This window comes from Passer montanus, unplaced genomic scaffold (assembly GCF_014805655.1).
Source record: "Passer montanus isolate IOZ18808 unplaced genomic scaffold, ASM1480565v1 scaffold2, whole genome shotgun sequence".
Lineage (NCBI taxonomy): Eukaryota > Metazoa > Chordata > Aves > Passeriformes > Passeridae > Passer > Passer montanus.
In genome coordinates this window covers 10,439,817-10,464,182 of record NW_024366591.1, presented here as the reverse complement: position 1 = coordinate 10,464,182, position 24,366 = coordinate 10,439,817, and the positions used below count along the sequence as shown (strand labels likewise).

At 35.8% G+C, this 24,366-nt stretch overlaps 1 protein-coding gene across 10 annotated transcripts in view; it reads right to left on the bottom strand.

Moving 5' to 3' along the window:
• The window catches only part of RYR2 (ryanodine receptor 2), a 386,098-nt gene that overhangs the window by 158,165 nt on the left and 203,567 nt on the right, over positions 1-24,366 (bottom strand). For all 10 annotated transcript variants that reach the window (XM_039706867.1, XM_039706870.1, XM_039706871.1 and 7 more), the window contains 8 exons: positions 19,982-20,100; positions 19,458-19,591; positions 15,615-15,856; positions 12,111-12,303; positions 10,377-10,593; positions 10,052-10,156; positions 5,816-5,919; positions 1,996-2,079 (listed from right to left, as the gene is read on the bottom strand). In XM_039706867.1, the coding sequence (XP_039562801.1) occupies positions 1,996-2,079; positions 5,816-5,919; positions 10,052-10,156; positions 10,377-10,593; positions 12,111-12,303; positions 15,615-15,856; positions 19,458-19,591; positions 19,982-20,100 (1,198 nt within the window). The remainder of the gene's footprint in view (positions 1-1,995; positions 2,080-5,815; positions 5,920-10,051; positions 10,157-10,376; positions 10,594-12,110; positions 12,304-15,614; positions 15,857-19,457; positions 19,592-19,981; positions 20,101-24,366) is intronic.

The window sequence follows — 24,366 nt, the reverse complement described above, 5'->3', positions numbered from 1 at the left end:
TAAACAAATTATTTGTTGAAAACAATAATTTAAAACAAGCAGGTATTTAAGAGGGATTACATCTATAAATAAGAGTTTGAATCTTCCTTCAAAATTACCACAATAAAAAGAAAAAGTTTAAGCTAGAAAACAACAATTCAAGAACATCATTCCAAAATCAGCCATCCACATAGTTCCCAATCTGCAGGTTTCTATTACAGCAGGCCCCCAGAGGAGTTCACTGCCCTCACAGTTACCTCTCATCAGGTTTCTGTGAAGTCACTTCAGTGAGATAAGTAAAACAAGACAGTAATGGAAACAGTGAACATATGAAATTAGCACACTTGTCAGGTTGGCAATTACTGTGCTCTTTCCAGTCACGGTCCCTGCACAAGCTTTTATGAATACAGCCACAATGTTTTCCTTTCCTTTTTGCTAGTTTTTTTTTCAATCCATTATACGTGAGGTATCAAAATTCTAACTTTGTATGTATGGTATGACTTCAGGTTTCTACAGTTATGATGGTTAATGACATTAAAAAGTCTCAACATTATTAGACTTCTTATATTAGAAAGTATAATTTCTTCAGACTTGAGATTTAGCTACAGTTTCTCAAAAGCAGGAAATTTGATTCACTTAAACAATCTTGCAAATACACAGATACTTCTACCCAGAAAATTCAGAACAAAAATACAGAAGGCCCTAGATATATTTTCTTCTTTGAGAGATACAGGGTTATTTTGGCATACTGAAACTGAAGAATAGTTTGGGGGAGTAACTTAAATTAATACCCTGCTTTTCTTCCCATTCATTCTGGCAAAGCCACCACATCAGGGATTCTGAAACTGTAGTATCAATGGTATGTAAATCTGTGCAGTGTGGTAGATATCAAAGGCTTGATGGTCCAGATTCTTACAGCTACCTTGTAGTAAAGTATTACCTAAAAGCCTGCAGGGATCTTGCCAGAAGGCAACCCAGGCTTTTGGTTCACAAAGGGAAGAAAGACAACATGCTTTAGTTAAACATGCTGGAGGTTGTTACACTGGCCTCAGGGACTGCATGTAATGCAAAGGTATGGGTCAGTGAAGGATTGCAGTGAATAATGGAGATATGCAATCCCAGAGGAACAGCTGCTTCTGCACAGAACGCATTCCTGTGAAGAGCAATGAGTTGCTACTGGTGGCAGGAACTCAGCAACCAGCATTTACCATTGCTCTGAGTCATAAACAAGGAAACTAAATTACTGTCTTAAATTCAGGAGTAACAGATCATGCAGAAGTTCTCTCCTAGTAAAACTGTGGCTCTTACCTTTCTGACGTTTTACATATTATATAATCTTCCTTCATCCCCTGGGCTCAAGTGTATGTTGGGCAGTAGGGCTATCAGATAGGCATAGGAAACTAAAGTTCCATTATCTCAGCTGTGTCCAAGTTCTCAGGTTCTTTATGCCCAAACTCTGTGTGTGCATACTGGTGCAAGGAAGCCAGGGCAACTTGGCTGGGCCATGAGAGCAGTTTTCAGAGCTGTGGTAGTGGAGGCCACTATACGATTCCAGGCTAAGCCCAGTCCTACCAAAGCTGATGCCAACAGATCACTCGGAAAAAAGTCAGGTGATTGCACCAGTTCTCTACACCTCAAGTCATGGCCATTTGAGAATTTTCAAAAGGGTCACCTTTAAATATCTGCAGCACCGTAAAATACATTGGCAAATTTACTGTAAAAATTCTTTGCAAAGTCTCTGTGATATGCACAAGATATAAAATAAACACATAAGATTGTCAGACATTACAACACAGAACAAAAAAACCTAAAATTTATCTAGGTGACACACTAGGTGGCAAATATCTGGAAGAAAAACTGGGAATTATGGTATGTGAAAATTGCTGAAAATTCCTGAGAATTCATGCAAGTACATGCATGCCCAAGAACTAATACAACTAGCAATGTAAATACTGAATTGTTAAAATAGAATTCACTTAATTCACACTGCCTAACAAGAAAACACACTGAACTTACTTCTTTGGAAGTTTCATTTTTTTCACTTTTTCTTCAGCACGTTCATCAGCAATTCCAACATGGCAGCCTAATGCCAGCAGGGTTCTACAGCACAGAAATCAGAGATTAATTACTGATAATGTTGTGATATTTAGAGTTCCTACTGTTTATAGGCACACTATAGTGCCTATAAATGGAACTATAAAACAAATTAGACTTGTAGAAATTATTACAGTGTAATATGGAAAGATCAACACCAGCCTTTTTGTATACATAGTAAGCTTTCTGATAGTGCTAAAAAAATGCCACAAGGTGTTCCAAAAAATTTAGTAAAAATATGAGTCAGGTACTTCAAAATGGAACTATCATACAGCATATTTCATCTATGAGGTATCAGTTTGAAGACTGCCCTTGAAATATTATTTCTGCTTTATATTAATATGGCTTACAGTCTCACTCATACTGCTTCATACCTACATCTTTATATGTTTTGCTACTGTAAATTATTAATTATTTGTTCCTGCATCTATATTCAATGTTGGCTTATAAGTCTTTGTTTAGTCTAGGTGCATTGATAAAACACTGACATTGAAATTAACAGAAATCTAGACAAAAGTCAGAAACTTAACTTTGGAGTCAGATGAGAATTTTCTCAAAACCTGAGGGTGATAAACCATATCTTTGAAAGAAACTGATTACAGAAGAAATCACAGGTGTAAATACCTTAGACTCCATTCCAAATTTTTCTGAAGTGGAAGAAAGGTGTCGAACAAGGTTTTTATTTGTTCTTGCCACTAGCTAAAATGGTATTTTCTCGTCATGCTCCAACTATATTTACTGCTCTTGAACTAACGGGGAAAAAAAGAGCATAAATACTCTTCTAACATTATATATTTGGGCAGATTAATTGTTCCTTTCAAGGAGATTCTTACAGCATATTTTCAGTGCTAGCTACATGAAGTAAGTCCTACTGCTATGGACTGCGAACCCTGATTTAAAATTAGACAGTAAAATCAGAAATGAGGAAACTAATATCCAGTGGCCCCTTCCTGCAAAACGCACTATCTGCTAAGAATATTCCATGCAGCTACATTTCAACTGGCATAAATAGTACACGATTCCTATGCAGCTATCACCAGCCTAAGTAGGAGAACATATCTAATAGTGAAATGCAGTACAGAGGAGCTAACCTCTGGTAACCCTAATTTTCCTGTAATGTAAGCCAGGAATTATCTCTACCCAAACAAAACAAATTCAAATAAGAGTGCAACAGGAGGATAAAATGACAGACTATACTGGCAGAATCTGAAATACAAAAGTTATTTCTGAAATTAAAGTACTTCAAACCTAAACAAGAAAATCAAAAGTGGCTGAATGTAGCTCTCATCATCACAATGGTAGATGTAATTATCACACAAGACAGAGTAAATACACAGAAATGGGAAAGCCAGTCACAAAACAATAAACAAGAACAACCAGAAAAATATGCAAGACCAAACTCTAAAACATATATATAAGCATGTGCAGAAACAGTATGAACAAGCATATTTTAATCTTGACATTTTCAGAGGCAACTCATTCCTGGCTCTCGGCATTTCCTACAGTATATAGCTCATAAAAGTATCCAATCTTACTTAAAATATACAAAGATACCAATATATGGAAAAGAAATGTTGTATCAGATAATATGACTTAGATCTTCCTTGATTTCTAACTCTCTCATCTGGCAGCAAAACTGACAACAAACCACAAAGGAAAACAAAATTACAGTCAGCATTCTTCTCCATGTTTTGCAACCATTTCAAGTATGCAATTTGATGCAAATTGTAAAGATAATGATTAGAAGTTTTAAAATAAAATTTTCTTTCCTTTTCCCCCTTTTTCCTCATGTCAAGATTGACAGCTAGTAGACTAGACACATCTAGTAAAGAAAAAGTCAAGGTAAGTTACAATTCAAGTCATCATCTATGGGTCACCTAGAACTGATTAGTGCATTGATTTCTCCACATTTTCAAGCATGTAGAAACAAACTGAGCAAGAGGCTCCTAATCCCTGCACAACAGATGTCTACATGATAAATACAACTCAATACTACAAAATTAGAATTTCATTTATCAGAAAACAAGGACTGATACAAGGAGGTAAGGAAGACTTAGTTCAGTAAGTATACAAATTTTAAAGCACATAGTAGGACTGAATGCTTTATATTTTGGATATTATCCATTTAATAGAAAGATTCTTTCTCAAGGAAGCAATAAAACTAATTTTAAAAAGAGTAATCCATAACTTGTGTGTTTATAAAACAAAAACTTGGAGATTTTTTATAGGGTTAGATGAGATAAGCACTGGATACTGATCCAGTAATCATCTAAGGATTCATTAAATTTGTTCAATACTCAGTGGAACATTGGCAGTGTGCATTTAATTATGAGAGCATGATTTTTCTGCTGTTTGAGCCTTATTATATAGAGTATTCTAGGAAAATATCCAACCATAGTGAAAGTTAATGACATCATCTTTTATAGTTTCATTAACTAGAAAGGAAGAATCTATTCTGAATCCTTAGCACATTGCTCTGCTGATGGGAAATGCTCAAAAACTTTCCTTTTAATTCTAATATCTACCCATAGAAAATTTGAACTTCTTTTCTTGTTTCCAGTACAATTTCTCTCTGAATGCTTTACCTCTAAATAATGGCAAGGTATCCCTCCAGAAACTGTTCAGCACTCAGGGTCATAAATATGACCCTAAGTACTCAGTTTCACACTGAGTAATTTATTTACTGTGGGAATGGTAGATCAGTAAATAGTGCAGAGAAGCTGGCCTGAAAAGAAATCTGCAAGAAGTTCTAGGAGTATTCTACATAGCTTTCTACTATGAGGATATAAAGTCCTTTTCTTAGGAGTATAAATACTATATTGCACTATCAGTTTACCTGGCAAGGATTTTTATAATATAGGATAAATTTTCACAGAAAAGTAATATCACATGCAGACATTCATCCCTTGTAATCTCTCTGAATAGTAAAAAGCAACTATATTCTAACAGGAAAAAAAAAGAAAAAAGAAAAAATAGATTTCATGTATGGATGACTGGAGAACCACATCTACCATCGAGCATTTATCAGTTTGAGAAATATTTCTATACATTGGCTACATGCAATCCTACACATGGAAGAAATTACTTCACTAATAGATTTTTCAGTTAATTCACAGCAAAGTAAGAACTCACACCTCCTTGACTGACAAAGCTGAGGTGAGGATTTGTATCTTTGTAAACCAGAAAACTAGATTATTTCAACAAACCCTTTAATGTCCCACTGAAATTTTCTAGCATTCCCACTGGGGAGCTTCCATGACATTCACACATCTAACCACTCATCCACAAAAGGAGGGAATGCCTGCTATTGTTTGCTCTGTGGCAATATGCACACTGACACAGAAATAGCAGCAAGGGGTCCTGAAGCAAAGTTCTTAATTTAAATATCTACTGAGTGTCAAAGTGTGTTTTATCAATAAAGAAAATTGAAAGAATTAACTACATTGTATAAAACCAAAGAAAAAGCAAAGATTTTTTTTTAACTTTGGATCTAATCTCTTTCCTCCTAGATGAAAACTCTGAATTTTTATTTCACATTCAGCATTATCACAATAATTCTAAAAAGACTATCAAAGTAATTTTCAGTGCCAAATACATAATTCATTAATGTATCTCACTCCCTCATTTGCTTATTATTACCTTCTCCTACAAATCAAATTTTAATTTGCATGTCAATTTATAATTCTGGAAACTTCATCTCCTACAAAACTCTAACTATAAATTTCAAGTTCAAGCAACTTACTTCAGTGTTTCAAGTGACATTTGCAAGTTATAATTTCTTTCCTGCTCCGGCAATTTTGAGAACTCCACTAAGCATGGGTGTTGCCTTTTGTTGTCGTCTCTAACCTGAGAAAAAAGTAAAAAAAATAAGCTTAACAGGCCTCAAAAATTAAAGAAATTTAAAAGCAGTCCAATCAACAAAGTACTTAAAGCTGATCCTGTTAGAATTACTCAAACTGGACAACACCTTGAAACAGAAAGTATTCTGTATTCTCAGAGCATGACCAGTGTTTAAGCAAGGCAGAATTTGCATTCGCAAATAAACTTTAGATTTGCATATCTCAAGTGGAATAAATGCAAATTTGTACACACTATTATACAGATGTTCACAGGAAATATGCAAAGTTCAAGAACAGTGCAATCTATACTGTTTTAACATACAGCCATAAAATACCACCTCATCTTCAGCCCCATGTTTCAAAAATTCTACATCCAGTTTGTATAAATACATTGAGATAGATAGTACTGAAATCCTTACTCAATGAAAATAACAATGTAAAAGAAATCTTCCCAATACCTTAATTCTGAAAATCGTTGTTTCTAAGTTATTTCTAGTACATAGAAGCAGAATATGACTGTTAGGAAGTCACATATGAATGGAACATGAATTTACTTTTAGTGTAGTGATAGGAGAGACATACAGACTACAATTCACAAAATCCTGTATTTTATAAACTTGCAAATCAAAAACATTTTCAACCTCCTCTACTTTACACAGTTTTAATCCAACACTTGCCATAACCTAGAAAGACAGTGATAATGAAGCATTCTATAGCTCTCAGTTTACCATCTCATGCTAGCGTTCAGCTAACAACATCTGCAAAGCCTTGATAAAATACATTCATTTGAAAATAGTACCTAAAAGTCCCCAATGCAATTGTTAACATCTGCACAGTAATATTTTCGTGTCAATCTTATATGGACCACAGGTTCACCATTTATATCAACCTTTAATGGTGCAAAGTGAAAGTTATTGGAAAATAACATTAATGATTTTTGATCAATCAGATAATTCTGCTGGAAAACTGAATGCCAACAGTTGAAGTTAAAAAGCCTAATTGTTATAACTTTTCAAAATTGAAATTTACACTACTACTTAATCTAGTTTATTTAACGTCATGGAAAAAATCACATTTCTCTATAACATTGCTGAGTAACATATTTTTTGCATTTTAATCCAAGCACATAATTCTCAAATTGAACAGCAGTCATTTATTTATGTTTTGGACTGAAAAATTGTTATAGTCTGCAGGGGGTATTTATCTTGATTTGATCTGATTAATGTTCTTTGGACAGAAAACACAGGCAATTCAACTGTCAAACTACTCAAAAAATTTAATAGATGATTAAATGAGAAATGTCTTTTACTAGCACTGAAAATGTTTATTTACAGATTCCTAAGATCTTTGGTAATCTGTATATTAAAAAAAAATTAGTATAGTCTCTGAGTTTAGATCTGTGTACAGCTAATTTAAGTCTTGGATGTCAGGTATTTTCCTCAGAAATCCAAATTAATTTATTTCCCCTACTGACAGTATTTCTGTCCTACAACTACAATGTATAATAATTCTATCATATAGCTAACATATTTTGTGGGTTACCTTGTAGTGTCCTGATTTTTTTCTGAAAACAAAATAAAAATCTACTGCCTTGTAAATTACATTAGTGGCAGAACTCATCCATCAATTCTTAATTTTTGTGGCTGGTTTTAAATGTGCAGTGACATTGAACAGAAACAAAGATATGCAGATGCATCCGATTATTTCAATAGCACACATATTCAGAGTTAAATAATTTTTCTACATTAACTTGATATTTTACTTTGTTATATGCATAGAACACCATAGTAACAGGACATGCAATAGTGGGTATCACTTTGGTGATACAATGTACACATCTGATGATGCAGATATGTAGGAAGAATAGAAAAGTCTACAGCAGAAATTTTTGATAATCTGGAGGATCATTTAAAAAGTCTGTCTATTAGCCCTTAAACTTTTAGATGGTGAAAAAATACCACTAGCTACCACACGCAATGCATCTTGCTCTGAACTAAAAAGACAAAATATAATATTAGAGGACTTGTGTGCATCTAAGCAACCTAATTTCTGTGCCATGCCTTCCCCCACTACTCAGTAATTGCAGTGCATGAATTCAGATAACTAGAACTGGCAACAGAGGCTAAAATGCAGCCAATGCAAAACTGGGAGGAGCTGTTGACTCCCTGGAGGGCAGGGAGGCCCTGCGGGGAGACCTGGACAAATTACAGGCTTGGGAAATCACCAACCCCATGAAGTTCAACAAGGGAAAGCCCTGGATTCTAGGCCTGGGGTGTGGCAACCCTGGATGTACAGACAGACCAGGGAATGAGACACTGGAAAGCAGTGCCAGGGAGAGGGACCTGGGAGTTCCTGGTCTTTGGAAAGCTGGAGATGAATCAGAAGTGCCCTGCCAGCCAGGAGGGCAGCCTTGGCCTGGGGACATCAGGCACAGCATCCTCAGCCAGGCAAGGGAGGGGATTGTCCCACTCTGCTCTGCATTGGGGCAGCCTCACCTCGAGTGCTGGGGGCAGTTCTGGGTGCCACAACCCAGAAAAAGTCATGGCACTGTTAGGGAGTGCACAAAGGAGGGCAATGGAGATGGTGAAGGGCTTGAGGGGAAGGCATTTGAGGAGCATCTGAGGTCACTTGGTCTGTTCAGCCTGGAGGAGACTGAAGGGAGATCTCACTGCAGTTACAGCTTCCTCACGAGGAGAAGAGGAGGGGGCAGGCAGTGATTTCTTGTCTGTAGTGCCAGTGACAGGACCCATAGGAACGGCCTGAAGTTATGTCAGGGGAGGTTTATGTGGGATATTAGAAAAAGGTTCTTCACCCAGAGGGTGGCTGGGCACTGGGACAGGCTCCTCAGGGAAGTGGTCACAGCACCAAGCCTGACAGACATAAAGAAGTGTTTGGACAACACTCTTGGGCACAGGGTGTGACCCTTGGGAAAGGTGCTGTGCAGGGTCAGGAGTTGGACTTGATCCTTGTGGTTGCCTTCTAACTCTCGGTATTCTGTGAAACTGATAAAATAATTTGTGAGGAACCAGTATGAAATCAACCTCCAGAAAATTATCAGCATATACTCTATCAGGATGCTAAAGAGAGAGCATCCTGCCACAATGCATTAAAGCAAGGTAATTTAAAAGATTTAACACCTATTTTCATTTTGAACATAACTTTATCACTTGGTACTTATCATATATGGTTTAAATAGTGTTCAACTCTACAATTAGACTCTCAATATGTAATGGAACACTAAGAGTTCCTGCAGATTGCTGCACAGCTGGTATGATTACACTACAATTAAAATATTTTGACACATTAATTTAACTAAGGTTTGGTGGGGAAATTAACTACAACAAAATCTAGATATCTTCTCTGTAAATCATATATTTTTAAGTACTGCTGTATGCTAAACCAAATAAATACCTATGCCCAGTTACCTTAAACCTGTAATGTGAACTCCTCAGAAGCCCAAAATCTTTTTAGTAACAAAAACAGAATACATACATGTTTTTACACTTATATCTAGTACATACAGTATGTTTCTATGTACTCTTCACAGCAATAATTTTTCATAAAGCAGCATTTGGGAAACAAATAACAAGCACAATAATTTTTTACTGATTAAATTTTGAAATAATTTTTTTTGTACTCCATCAAAAGAAGGAAAGAGACAATAGTTACATACAGCACCTAATACAGACATGAGACTGAAGAAGTGGAGAAAAGGAAAGCAAAAACCAGATTTAATGGAATTTCCTATAGACAATACTTATTTGGGACTTTAAAAGAGTAATGTCAGTCAGCACATGTAAAGAGAACCAAAAATAACTGTTTTCATTGGCTTATTCCCCCAGTCAGTTGAACATCTTGCTCCAGGAACAAATAGGAGGTGAAAAACTCACTATGTTCATTCTGTGTGGACAGTTAGACTGAAAATTTCAGTACCAAATAGCTTTAATACCAGAATTTTTGTTCAGAAATGCCCAAGTGCCATTGGTTTCCACATGCTTTTGGTAGGAAGGTGTTTAAAACCTTACTAATTTGGGGGGGGGGGGGGGAATAATGAAAAATGCAGTTCCATTAGTACATTGAAACCAATGTACTGAATAATACAATGCAATTAACAGAAAATTAAGTTGGAAGGTACATACTGGTCCATACTGCCAGCCAAGTTCAATCTTATTCATAACCCAAAGTTCATGGATGTTCTCTGCTAATTTTTCTCTAATCCTTTCCAGGTGGGGAGGCAAAACAATCTAAACAGAGAAAAGATAAGAGAGGAAGAGACTATTACAAATAAGTTGCTTGACATGCCACCAAAATTCCATAATAGACGAACTTCATACAAACCAGATCTCAATAAATCCCAAGAGAAAACAAGTTTGGGACAAGGTGCAAATTCAACCAAATTAAGTAAAATAGACATGTAATATGTGTGTGTTTAAAAAGGAAAGTGCAATCTTTCCATTGCCATACCTGGCTAGTATCTACAGGAACTGGAGTGAAAGCTGCTTGTGAGAGAGAGACAGTGGGACCCAACAGGTCTCTTGTGTAGCTACGATCCTGTTTGTACTCTCGGCTGTTCTCCACTTTCAGCCTCTCTTTTGGTAGGACAGCTTCAAAGCATGGAGCATATCCAGGTGGAGGAAGAAACTTGAACTCTCCATGGCGACCTCCAAGCAAGAAACGAACCCTGTAAATATCAGAATTACTTTAGATAACCAAGACACCTCTGGAGGAAAGCCTAATCAGTCTCTAAGCCTAAAGAATATTAAATGTTATTTTAAAAAGGGGGGAAAAGTAGGAAAAATGTCAGTGTTGCAACTTCTTTTCATTGTTTACAGTTCAATTTTTTTCTAACTGCTGCTGGTTTATGATGTAGGAGGTCAAGAAAACACAGAAAAAGTAAACTATTATTTTTCTAGTTAATTTTACTTCACTGAAGGCATTTTAAATCACAAGACTAATAATCTTTGAGAGAGAGAACTATCAGTTTACTCTGCACACCTATAAAGTAAGAAGCAGCCTTTTGAGTCTCAAAAGGCAGAGATTAAAACTCTGAGTAATCAATTGGAGAACTTCAGAACTCTCTCCATTGAAGAGTTCTCCGTTCAATTTAATTTGAGAAATGAACCTAAACCCTCTGGTTCTTTCTTTTCTCTCACAAAACACTAAATCTTCAGGACACAATAAAAAAACTCCTGAATTTCCTTCCCTAAAACTTTTATTTGTTGTATTAATAGAGACTCAGGGGAGTCTTTTATTAATGACAAAATGGTAAACGTGTCACGGTCTTTCTGAAAAATTCCATCAAGGAGATAATAATGGAGTAGCAATGACATAATACCAACGTGACACAGTCATGGCATAATACTGAAAAATCTTCCTAGAACATTGCCATCGAGAGGGAATTAAAAAACACCCAAAGACTAGACTTAAACCAGAAGAATTTTATGTCTTTTCTGTTTACTCAGTATTTTACAAGATTTTTGTTAATGCTATACCAGCACACACTTAAAAACTGCATGCAGCATACAAATAATATCTGTGAATAATGTCTTTGATAACAGAAATAAAGCATGCAGGTTTATAGTGTTGCATTTTGTAGTATGCAGATCTATGATTTTACTATATTTTATCTCCTCTACTATCAAAAGCAAAGTCTAAAGGAATGTATTTTGCATCTGGAGTAAGAGATGGGTGTGTGCTCTGTGTGACAACTTTTAGCTTCTATGGTATCCTTTGAATGATCCCTCAGAGAATGTTGCTCCACCTCCAACAGCGATCAGCTTTCAGCCTTCACCTTTGCCAGTCCTGATAATGTTGTTCTTCCCACTGGAACACCACGCAATCTTTTTTAATATTATTGTCTAAAATTACATGGAAGCAGATGTTTGGCACCTCAAGTGTGACTTGAAATAGTATAAAAAACCAGAATACAGACTGAATTCGTTTTAACTCATGCTGCAGAAAAGTGTATGACTAAGGTAAGTGCAGACAATGCATATTTTAACATTATTTACTACCTCATAACAGGTGAATTAGGGAAAATATGTTTTTAATATCAAAGGCCGATGCAAAGTGCTGCCCTGGAGTGAATGTATAGCAATGTGTCAGCAAAGAAATTATTAAGAAGCTGTTTCTAATATATGTCTGCAAACCACCAGAATACACTGGTGTGCTAAAAAAACAACTCCATGGGATGCTAACTTTATTCCTGCAGAGAAGCTGACAACTGGGAAGAAGAGGCCATCTATGTTGAAGTTTTCAAACATTCCTTGAACTGGCTGACCATTTATTCGGAAAGAGATGCTGGGGGCACTCAGGTCCAAACAGCAGCTAATAACATCATCAGTTCTTAATAGATGCTGGTTGGGAGAATTTACTGTTCGTGCTACACAACCTATGGAAGTAACAGAGGCACATTTAGTGAAACTTACAAAAACCACACTGGTTTTCACAGAAGCCTATAAAAGAGAAAAACATCACTTTAGAGCACAAACACATTAATACACAAATATCTAACCTATGACACCCAAGATCTGGTTTTAAGCTTGCAATATATTGAATAGCAGCATACAGTCATATCAACACAGCTATTTCAATCATAAATAATATAACTCAATTAAATTTAATGTGAGAATAATTACTGATATCCATATAAACATGCAAAACTGAGAAAACTACATTTTATTCCTCACATTACAGCCATTAGTACCTAATATGAAACGTAGTAAACTTTTCTAAAGAATGCTTCATTATTTAGACAAAGAAAACTATCTCACTTTGAATTATTTATGGAAAATTAGGTACTCCCTGTTAATGGCCACATCATGGTACTCTTCCAAACTTGTATGAGATTATACTATTCAGTTTCATCACTAAACTGCAAACCCGAATTTTTCAGCAATATACAAAGACATCTGCATTTTGAAGGTATATATATTCAGTAATATGTATTTTAATCAGTTTCTATGATTTCTAGAGGATTATCCTATCTTACACCAAGTTTATACAAGCACACCTGCTTCCCAAGAGATACAAGCTGTAGAATTTAGAAATAGAAAATTATCGTGTCTGAAATATACTGCCAACTACAGTACAAAATTTTTGAAAAACATGGAATATGTTTGAAAACAGGTCTACATATGTTTTCCAAAAATAACTTATGCACTGTCTGCAAGATATACTTCCTAATGCATACTAAGAACAGAGCACTAACTTTTTAACTAGGGCGTCCAACTTTTGTAAACATGAAAGACTTAACTAGCACTTTATTTCCAGGATGAAGCTGAAGGCATATGGTTTTATCAGAAGCAGAAATAATAAAATCTAAGTAATTTTTCTACAAGTGAATTTTCATGCACATATCTCCCCAACCCCTGAGGAAAAATAAAATACCAGCACTTTCAAAACTCTATATATGAAAAATGACTTTGTGATGCTGCCAGATGAAAATATCACAGCTGAAAGTTAGTATAAAATAAATCACAGAAATGGACAATTATTTAATAGCAGGGATAACAAAACACTAAAAAGCTACCAATGAAGAGTGGATATTTCATCTACTTAAAGAATACTACTTCAGACCAGATGCCTTTTAGACACTAACATTTTGCCAAATATAGGTTCTGGAGATCAATGCAAAGATGACTGCTAACAGAAATATGTATTGGTCATTGATGAATATACAGTAGAGCAAATGATCCAAATGCCTTTTCTGGCCCCAGACTTTAAGGATCTATGAGTTCCACTTCTCCACAATAGGTTGTTTCAGGACTGAAGAACCAAATGTAAATTATATGTGATTCTCATACAGGCTTGGTCGAGAACAGAAACTTGGGGGCAGAAATTATGGTTGCTATTCAGTAAATACAGTAAATATTTCATGGTAAAAAAGTTATTCTTAAAATGCCATTGGAGAACTTATCAAAATGCAGCCTGGGATTGTGGAAGCAAAAAAAGGCTATGATTTTCAATATGCAACAACTTGAAGTTCTTCCATGTTTGAGAGGTATGTATATGTTACACAATATTATCAACAAAGAAAGATGACACAAATCTTTTCAAATCTACCAGCCACATCCATAACAGATAAAAAAAATTGGAGATACATTTGTGGTCTCACCTATTTTTTTTGACAGGACTTCAGAACCACAAAAAACTGCTCATTTTTTCTGTTGTTACATTTCTGGCTGGAAAGTTTGTAATGAGTACAAAAATAATTTTTATTTACAGTAATCCTTTGTCTCCTCCCTAAAAGTGACCTTAAGTACAAAAGCTATCTTGGTTAGCTCATTATTTTCAGGTTCTTCTGTAATAATACTTTTTCTGTCAAACTCAGTCACGACACTTGAAATGATACCATTAATTATGCATCATTGTTCCAAAGAAATTCTCGCTACACATGAGAGGCTAAGTAGCAGCTTATTTCCTAAGATGCCACTCCAGTTGATATGCTATTATTTATTAATAAAATCTATGGCTATTCTGATTGGAATGTTCTTTTGAAATGTAAAACTATATTATTTTCCAAGTATCAAGCTACAATGCCTCAAAACTGCAAAAACTTTGGATGATGCAGCTGACTCACTAAATTATCTCTCTTGTCAGCTAAGGTGCTTTAGAAAACCTGCTCATAACTTTATGGTGGAAAAAACTGCCAATCCAAGGAGCCTTTCCCAGTTTCCAGGATGTTCTCTACTTCACCACTACCCAATAATCTCTGAAAAATCAAAAGAAAAAAATCTTCTCAGCAAAGCGAAATCACAGTAAAATCTCCTTTCAAGAAGTTCAGGACTGTCCAAGTGTAGGACTACACAATATAAATGCTATCTGGGAATCTTTTCACAAGTCCAAACTTGTCAAAAATATTAAGAAAAAAGAGAACAAGCTATCATTATTCTGATTTTGCTGAGCTAACCCAGTCTGAAGAGACAATAAGGTATTTGCAGAATCAAAAGCAAATAAAAATACTTTAGATACTAAGTTCAGCTTTCTCTAACACTAGAATCTTCATGCATGAATTACTATTAATGATTAGATTTTAGGTAAGCCAAGAACATTTTAAAATGAATACCTGAGCAAATACATCATATGAAAGCTAGGAATGCGATTCTGCAAGTTTTGCAGTAGTCAGTCTTAATATATGCAAATAAAACATCACTACATAAAAAAATATATTGTTTTAAATGTATGGCAAAAAACATATTTAAAAATCTTCTTCACCTCTAAAGTATCTCTGAACTCCTGAAGACCCATAATAAAAATCTAGCTTGAAAAAGAAAAACAAACCAAAAATCAAAAAGAAGAGTCCTGTTACTTAAATCTGTCAGACTGTTCTTATACTACCACACACGAATTACAAATCCAGATGACTGTCATACTTCAATTTTGGCAGCTGTGAAGTTTTAAATAAAATTTTCATAGTTACCATGAGCACACAGTCTCCTATCCACCCACCCTCCAAAATCCCAGGCTGAAATGTAAATTATTAGTCTACCTGCATTACTTCATACAAACCAATTTTTTTCAATGGACATTGTCAGTTTAAATCATATTCTGATATAGGGTACTGTTTCCGTATGTTCCAAGTGTCAGCTGAAATAAATTATTCACTTTGCTGCTGTTGAAACCAAATTCACTGAGATTACAAACACAATCACAATGTTTAAACACAAATAATCAACAACCACAAAATACCCAAGAGAATACCTGACCACAGATGTAGACCATCAAATCCATAGGAATATAGGTCATCACCAACACCATTTCCTCCCCATTCCGCTCCTCCCCCTGGGTAGGGTGAGTAGCCTTCTGTTGAAGCCCAGCCCACTCGTAGGTGAGTTGATTCTGCAGTCACAAAGGGCTCTAGATGGTCCACCATCAGTTCATAGTACCATTTTCTGTACTGGGCCGAGCCTTCACTAATCCCCAAGAAGATGTTGGGTCGCATACTTAAACAGAAAGAAGAAAAGTAGTTATTAAAATCTGATCTCAAGGACAAGATGAGCTGCTGTGTACTTTTCATTGACTCAAATTTCAAGCTAGTTTTGTGCGATTAAAATAACAGAAGTGATTTTACTTCACGTAAACACACAGATTACCAGGTAGGAAAAGACTGCAAGAACCATCTGGTGCATACTCTCTTGACAAAAGCACAGTCAGGACAAGATGGCCCAGCACACTGTCATGCTGAATCTTATACATGTCCAGTGTTGGGTAATCCACCATTTCCCCAAGCAAGATTATTCCAATTAATGATTCTTCTCATTCTGAAAAAATGTTATTCTTTTCTCCAATCAAAATTTCCCCAGGAGATACTTGTACCCATTACCGTTTGGCTTTTCCATGTGTCTCCTGACTGCACCTGTTTCCCTAACTGGAAAAATGGAAAAAAGGGGTAGCTTCAGCTCTAATACTTTTCATTTGCACTCCCAAAGCTTTATTCTTTGTTGATTCTATCGAGGTTCCAGCTTGCTGTGCCATTTATGCCCCCATGAGAAGAGTAACAATGGATAGCAATCTGTGCTCTGGACAAGTTGAGGCACCCTCTAGGCAGCATCTTAGACCTTAGCTCCAAGAAGGCAGTATATATAGTTATTTATTCTGGTGAAAAATGGCCTATACATTTTAAATTTTTTTTTAAAAGTGTGCTTCAGTAACTGAAACAGTATCCTCATTCAGATCCCAATAGTAATTGTTTTATGTGTTTGTACAATTAGTGGATATTAAATACTGAAGAAAAAAATCACAGCTATTCACCAGGTACCAACACAAGTGTAGTAAGTACACATTGCAGGCTTAATTTTACATAGCAAACTGCATTCTGTAACACTGATTATCCGTTCAAGAGAATAACATTTTAAACAATACAAAAGTGAAGAGTCATTCTATTTCAAAATTCTCTTGTACCCCTTCCTCATTTTTTCCAAGTCCTGTATAATTCAGTAATTTGCAGTGGTTGTAGAAATCCTTAATATCAATGTGATGTTCCTACTGCTACTGGTTTTACAGTACTTCACAGGACTACTTAAAAAAGGCAAGCTACCACTGTACTTATTCAATATCTAGCTGAAGAGCAATATGTAGAGTCATATCTAAAGGTCAGGAGGGAGGAAAAAAAAAGGAAAATATCCTATGCTTTTCTAATCTGATTTTTGGGGATAATATTGAATATAGACTCTCATACAAAAAAAAAAAAAAATCTGTCTCCAGGCAGTCATTTCTGTGTCAGCTTTGTACTAAGAAAGACATTCAATCTTGAATTAAAACCATAGAGCATAGAAGCATCCAAAATCAATACTAGCTATATTTCTTCAATGGTTGGTTACCCATATTGCAAAACATCTTTAAAACTTCTATACTGAGTGTATGTAGTCTTCACATTCCTTCACTAGATTGGGTTATTACTTGTATAAATATTTTCTTTCTCCATTTATGCTCACTAATCAACAAAAATGTAGCTCTAAGCTAGTCCCAGTAGATTTTCTGGTAGAGGGAATGCAGGGGGAGGAAGAAAGGCTGGTATGGGTGGTTAAATACAAGTCAGTGTAAAAGCAGACTCTACTTATCTGGTTGCTTATAAAATGACAAATTTTATCAGGTAAGATGAATACACTGTCCTTCTAGAAGCATATGGGTTGTCTTTTGCCAAATGTCTAAGTAAAGATACTATTCACACTGCTCCAAGTCAAAAATTTAATGCAGTTAGAAACAAAATGTGTTTGACAAATCTATCTTCCAGAAAATTTCTATTATTTGTAAATTATTAGCAAGATCATCAATTTAATCTTTTCAGCCTGAACAGAGTAGCACCTTATTATACTTTTGCCCAGACTTCACAATTTAATCAGCCTCATCAACCAAATTTCTCTTGTTCAAAAGAGGTTTATGGACAGAATTTTCCATGAAAAAGTATGTTAAAAAGCAGTATCTTCAAAAGTTCCAGTAATACCTTAAAAAGTTCTTTTGACAAATATTTTTGGATCAAGGAATACACGTCTTCATCTAACACTAAATTTCTTCAATGATTCCTTGGTCTTATTGACTTTTGAAGAAAACATTTTCTCCTTATACCTGCAAGAATAAGAATCTTCTCATTCTTACCTTTCTAATGAGAAGCAAAAATATGGAACAACTAATTTGTTTTTTCTACCACCTTATTTGGGAAAGACAAATCTGTATTCCTTGTAAGATCCAAAGTCATCCTGGAAGCTCAAACACAAATTGCAGAATCCCTGAGGCTGGAAAGTACCTGCATGATCGTCAAGTCCAACCTTTGCTCAAATATCTTCATGACAACTAAATCACAGCACTAAGTGCCATGTCCTATCATTTCTTGAACACTACGGTGTATGATGACTCCATCACTTCCCTGGGCAGCCTGTTCCAATGCTTAACCACCTCTTCCATGAAAAACTTCTTTCTGCTGTCCATTCCTCTCCTGGTGCAGCTTGGAGCTATGTCCTCTGGTCCTGTCACTGGGTGCTCAGGAGAAGAGGCTGACCACAGCCTCCTTTCAAGGAGTTGTAGAGAGTGATAAGGTCTCTCCTGAGCCTACTCTTCTCCAGAGTAAACAAACCAGTTTCCTCAGATACTCATCATAAGACTTGTGCTCCAGATCCTTCCCCAGCTCCATTGCCAGGGAACACATTGCTCCATTGCTGGGTGCTGGACACTGTCCAGCACCTCACAGTCCTCCTTGTAGCCAGGGGTCCAAAACTGAACACAGTATTCCAGATGTGGCCCCACCAATGCCACGTCAAGAGAGACAATCAGTTCTGCAGAACCTTTACCTTTAAATAGACTCCTTATAACATACAGTGTGGGTTTTTTATGGTTTTCAGCATCTAGTAAATCCTATGGACTCTGAATTATAAGTACTATTTCTGTATTTCAATTTTCATTCTCAAGCAATGATTGAGACTTTTAAAACTATACAAGTCTGAGACAGAAGAAGATCCCACAGATCTTCACCCAAGGCCACATTCTTTGGCCTCAGCATGAATTTGAATTCTGGAAAAACATTTACTTAATAATATTTGTAAATTATACTTTACCAATTTAGGATGATACTAGCTTCATTTTGTTATAAATATCTGCTTGAAGGCAGCTTCTAAAAATGTGTCACTGGAAGGAAGGGTGAAGGCACTCTAAATATTCTAGGCACTGATGAAGGTGTTTGGCAGTAAATTCCTAATTTTGACCAAAGGTGATGAAGAAATCTTCACAAGACCATAAATATAAAGGCAATCACAGGACATCAGTTGACAATACTTCGAATGTACAGCTAGATCTAGACCATAATCTTTAGAAGAGACTAGAGCTTTGCAGATTTAAAACAGTTTAGGGCAGCTATAGCTTGTGACAGCTCTCTCTGACCCACGTTTCAAATTTAATCACTACAGCAAAGTGTAAAGAAGTGAAAATAAAAAATCATAACAAAAGTTTTGGGAGTAAAAGAGATTTTCTGTATTGACTACTTCTTTTAAGCACAAGTTGGGGTTTTTTTCTTTGTTCATAGATAGAGATTTTTTTTTTTCCTTTTCTTTGTACCTGCTCACATGGTTGACAAGGCGTGTCTGTAAGAGCAGATCTCTTCCTGGCAGGAGATTATCACAGATTAGATGTTGATTAGACCGCACAGCTACTCCATGACAAACACAGAGAGAACACAAAACATCCAAAACCTAAAAAAAAAAAAAGATTATTTTAATCTTAAATATTTTTTATTGTCATGGTTAATTACTTCAGGCAATGTAATGCTCTATACCTTGTTACTGGAAGACATGTAATGGTACATAATTCATCCAATACAGTGGTTTTATTTTAGAACAATTCTGAAATTCTCTTAACATTAAAACATTCTTCCCACTTCCCTCACAAATTTTTATGTATCAATGCTTTTTGCCAAAAAGAAGGTAATATTTATCTTTGCTTCTTCAAACTGCTTATATATATTTTAGGATAAGTTTCATTCCTTATTATCGAAACATCATTAAAGTCTTTGAAATTAACTTCCACTCAGAAGAATGAGCTTGCTCTGTTCATCTAAATATACTTGTTTAGTCTTTACCTACCTTATGGTTCCTTCCATGCTTGTCCAAAAGACAGATAATTGACTTAATATGTCCTTCCTTAATGATGTTTAGAGCTTCTGGGCTTTCTACCAACACGCAGTGTAAAACCTCTAGAATTCCTGAGGGGGGAAAAAAATAATTATTTCATTGATGTGCATATAATGTCATAACTGTACATAATAGTTTGCAATATGTTGCTCATGAACATGAAATAGTTTCAAAAATCATTGTATATGACAAACAAATTCAATAAAGCAGAAGTCATTGCCATGAAGAATCATTAGCCTCAAAACATTTCTCTGCAATGGGAAAATAAAACAAACTCCCACGTGCACTGGACCAAATCAACACCTGCTCTGGGATCTTCTGCTTTCAGAAAAGGGAAACATTGTACATGTAGTTCATCATTATCTGTTGCTACAGTTGTGGCCACAGTGAGAAAAATAAAAGGAAAGAAAGCTGAGAAGCAGCCTTCAATCTAGATATATGCAATTCCTATTAGCAATGTACAGCTCTCATCATTCTGTCTTCAGCCCATTATTTAAACCACATCTCCAAACACTCAGCTTAATCCTTGCAAACCAAAATCCATAGCACGAGTCTTCTGCTCTTTGCCATCTTTCCATTTAAGGAAACTGTAGCACTGCAAACTCCCCTGGATGTGGGAAAAATAGTGGTTTTGTCTGATGGTTCTGTCTCAGTACTCAGAGAGTACTCTGGCGCTTCTTTAATCCTAGTGAGGACGAGAACATTAGCTGCTACAGATAACCTACAGCACCACCACCACTTATCCCCATACTATTCAATATTTTTACAGAGGTCTGAGGGACATAGGCTGTCATCACTAATAAAGAGTAGGAATTACTCAAGAATTGAAATGTAGAAAAGGTGAAAGACAACAGGTAAGTGATCATTTGATTCATTCAGTAAACAGGTTTCAAACAAAGTGTGTTGATTAATATACTTGTAGACAAAATCATGCACATTTAAACAGAAAATGCAGGTAGGGGTGAACGCCCAAAGTGATTCTATAGCCCTGAAGGTTTAAGTGAAAGAAGCCTTAATTATAAATAAAAGAACATACTAAACCTGAATTTGCCAGTGGTATGATCTGTGTTGCAATAGATGTGCACTTCCATTATTCCACCATTCTATGATTCTACGAATACTGACACTAACAATATTTTTAAAAAGGATAAAAACCTAAGAGTCATGAGAGCCAGCTAAAAGACCAGGCACTCTGTAGCAACATAGCAGTAGCACAGTCCACCCAGCCTACCAACTGGATGAGGTCAGGGGCCACTGATCATGATAAACTGAGGGAGGTTAAAAAAGTGTTACAAAAGGATCCTTAACCTAGAGGTGTAATCTAGAACAAGATCAACAGCTTTGTGTGTCACAGTGATCTGGGAATGCACAATAATCACCATTCAAAATTACCATTCAAAATATGGTAACTGGATGTTTGCCACATCTCATTGTAGCACTGAAACACACTTGATCAATATAAATAATAATCCACTATTAAATGACACCACATAAGTGTGGCAACCATATCCTTGGAATTTTCTGTAGGTAGAGTCATAACCTTTTGTCTTAGAATAGTACACAGGGTTCATTTTGCAATCTTAATATTGTCAATAACAGAATTAAAAATCCTTTGAAGATGTAAACATTCAATAATAAATGCATGTTATAAATTAGGCGCAGCTGCCCCGCACCTTCTTGAATTACTATAGCATCTGACTGCTAATTACCAAATATGCATTGTTCCCTGTGTTTCAGAAAAAAATCACATGTGAGTGTACAGTGTCTGTTCAGCCTGACTCACTTTTAGATTATCTACATTAAAGACAACCATACTTGTTCCAATTTCACTGGAGCTGCTCAAGGCAGTAAAGCAGTAAGCATTTGAATCTCATACAATTAAACAGTATGATATACAGAGTTCATAGTAAGGAGAGTGAAAATTTTCTTAATGACTAACAGATGAAAGGAAGCATGTATATTCAGGAAAATATATTGACTCCTCTGATGTCACACTGTAGAACACTAGAATAAAATGCATGCATTTGAAAAAAAATCCTTAAACCTGGTTTCATCTGGTTCCAAAAACCTTTACTAGACGATAACTGTGTAGGAGAAACTTCCCTGTCCAACCATTCAAGAGCCACTCTGGCAGTCACTCTTGCACCACCTGAGTTTGGACCACAGCCCCTTTTGAGCTACACACCCCACACTTGCACAGTCAGACCAGGTTTCTTTGTCAGCTCAACCCCAAGTTTCTCATAGCAGAGTCTCAAATGTCCCAATCCTTAAAATAATTCCATTGTGGTACATAACAAGATATATTAAGGGTCCTACCAAGGACAGATCCCCAAGAGGGGAACCTGAGATTATCTCAGCTGGTTAGAGCATGGTGCTAGCAATATCAGTTCTGTTCAATCCCTGTACAGACCATTTATGTAAGAGTTGGACACAGTGAAACTTTTTGGCATCTTTCAACTCAGAACAGTCTATGGGCTCTTGGGCTTTTATACCCTTACAGTCTAAGCATGCAGAACTCTGGGGTTCTTGACTCCTGCTATGTCTCTGACTGTCAGCTGCCCTGGCTACAGGTTCCTTTGCTATGCTACGAGTCAGCAGTTCAAGGCTTCCCATCTCACCCAGAGTTCAACCAGCAGCTCAACTGCATGCTGCAAACAGAGCCTCCTGCACTGAATGTATTCCTCAACATTAGATTACTAACTTGCTGTATTCTATTTTTTTACCTATGTTTTAATGCCTTTAAAATTATAGAAAGGCTAGTTAATTCCATCTGGAATATATTTCAAAGTGAAAGACTAATCTAATCTTAATTTATGGATTGAAGAGACAACTGAAGCATTTGCATTGCAGCTCTGTGATATCTCACTTCTCACATGGTCTGCTCTCAGACATATTTCTACTTGGACAGATAGTAATTTTCCTTCTTTTGCTTCAGTGAAGCCCAGGAAATGAATCAATTTCTGATCTAATTTGTACAATCAATTCACAGTTGCTGTTTATATGTTTAATGGCTTTGTTCTGTTTTCATAACACTTTTAGTTCCAGTACAAGAAAAAAGTGAAACCAGGAATTTTATAGATAATAGTTGGTCGCATCAAGTCTTTCATTGCGGCATTCAAGAAAACACATGCAGGAGATGTAGCTGACAACTTTAATGTTTAAGGTGAACTTCATTTTTCGTATGATTAACAGAACGCAGTTATGGTATTTCTCATAAACACTTTACCTTAGGAAAATATTTATTCTATGTGAATGCAGGAGATGTAGCTGACAACTTTAATGTTTAAGGTGAACTTCATTTTGGTATGATTAACAGAACGCAGTTATGGTCTTTCTCATAAACACTTTACCTTAGGAAAAAATTTATTCTATGTGAATATATGTATCCAAGCATTCTTAGTTTAAAGATTAAATATAAACCAGTATTTCTTCCTATTGAAGATCTACCACTGTAAATTAAAACAGTGAATATCCACAGCCGTCAAGCCAAATAAAGCTTAAAATCTGGCAAGCAAGCATCCCACTAAAAAATCAGAAAATTACATACTAAAAGCTAAAACTATTGTTCCTCTCAAGATAACAAAAGCACAGCCTAATTAGCAAATTTTATAACTGACTCCCTCAAAACCAGAAAAAGTCTTTATTATAAAATCAGTTTTGGAGGCAACATGGAGGTTATGCTACCAATAGACATGGGAATGAAAGTGGCCCAGTTCCTAGCAGAAAACTCAGAACAAGTGAGTTTTGCAAATATTAGTACATTCAGAGTTCTTGCTGCACTTCAAGAGGCTCACTATCCAGAGCAACTAGTGTCAGAATACCCTGCAGTTTACAGAATGCATCTCATACCTTAGTATACTATCATCAACAATTACGTTTTTCATTCTCAAAACTGTGGTTTGAGATTAAAAATTAAAAATACATATGTACATAACAGAAACAATGTAACACAGCATTTTTAGAGCTGTCATAAGAAATTTCATCTTGCACCTCCAAAAGCTGAGCAAAAAGTTTTGCATTATTTCTGAAAGCCCTACCCTGAGAGTTTCAGATGTAAAAGTTGGTCTTTTAGGAAATAGTTTCACCAATAAGATCTTGAGATATACATTGAAATTAAGCAAGTTGTAATCAAATCCCATGCAAATACATAATTGTGAGATCATTCTCCTTAAATTAATGCTCTCACACCAATCATGGAGCATAGCAGAAAAAATAATTTATGATTTTGACATTTTTCAAATGTTTGTTTCAGTTTAAATTCACTTACTCAAATGCCCAATAGAGCAAGGAGATGACAGCATCTGCAGAGCAGGTTCCCCAAACAACAACGTAAACCA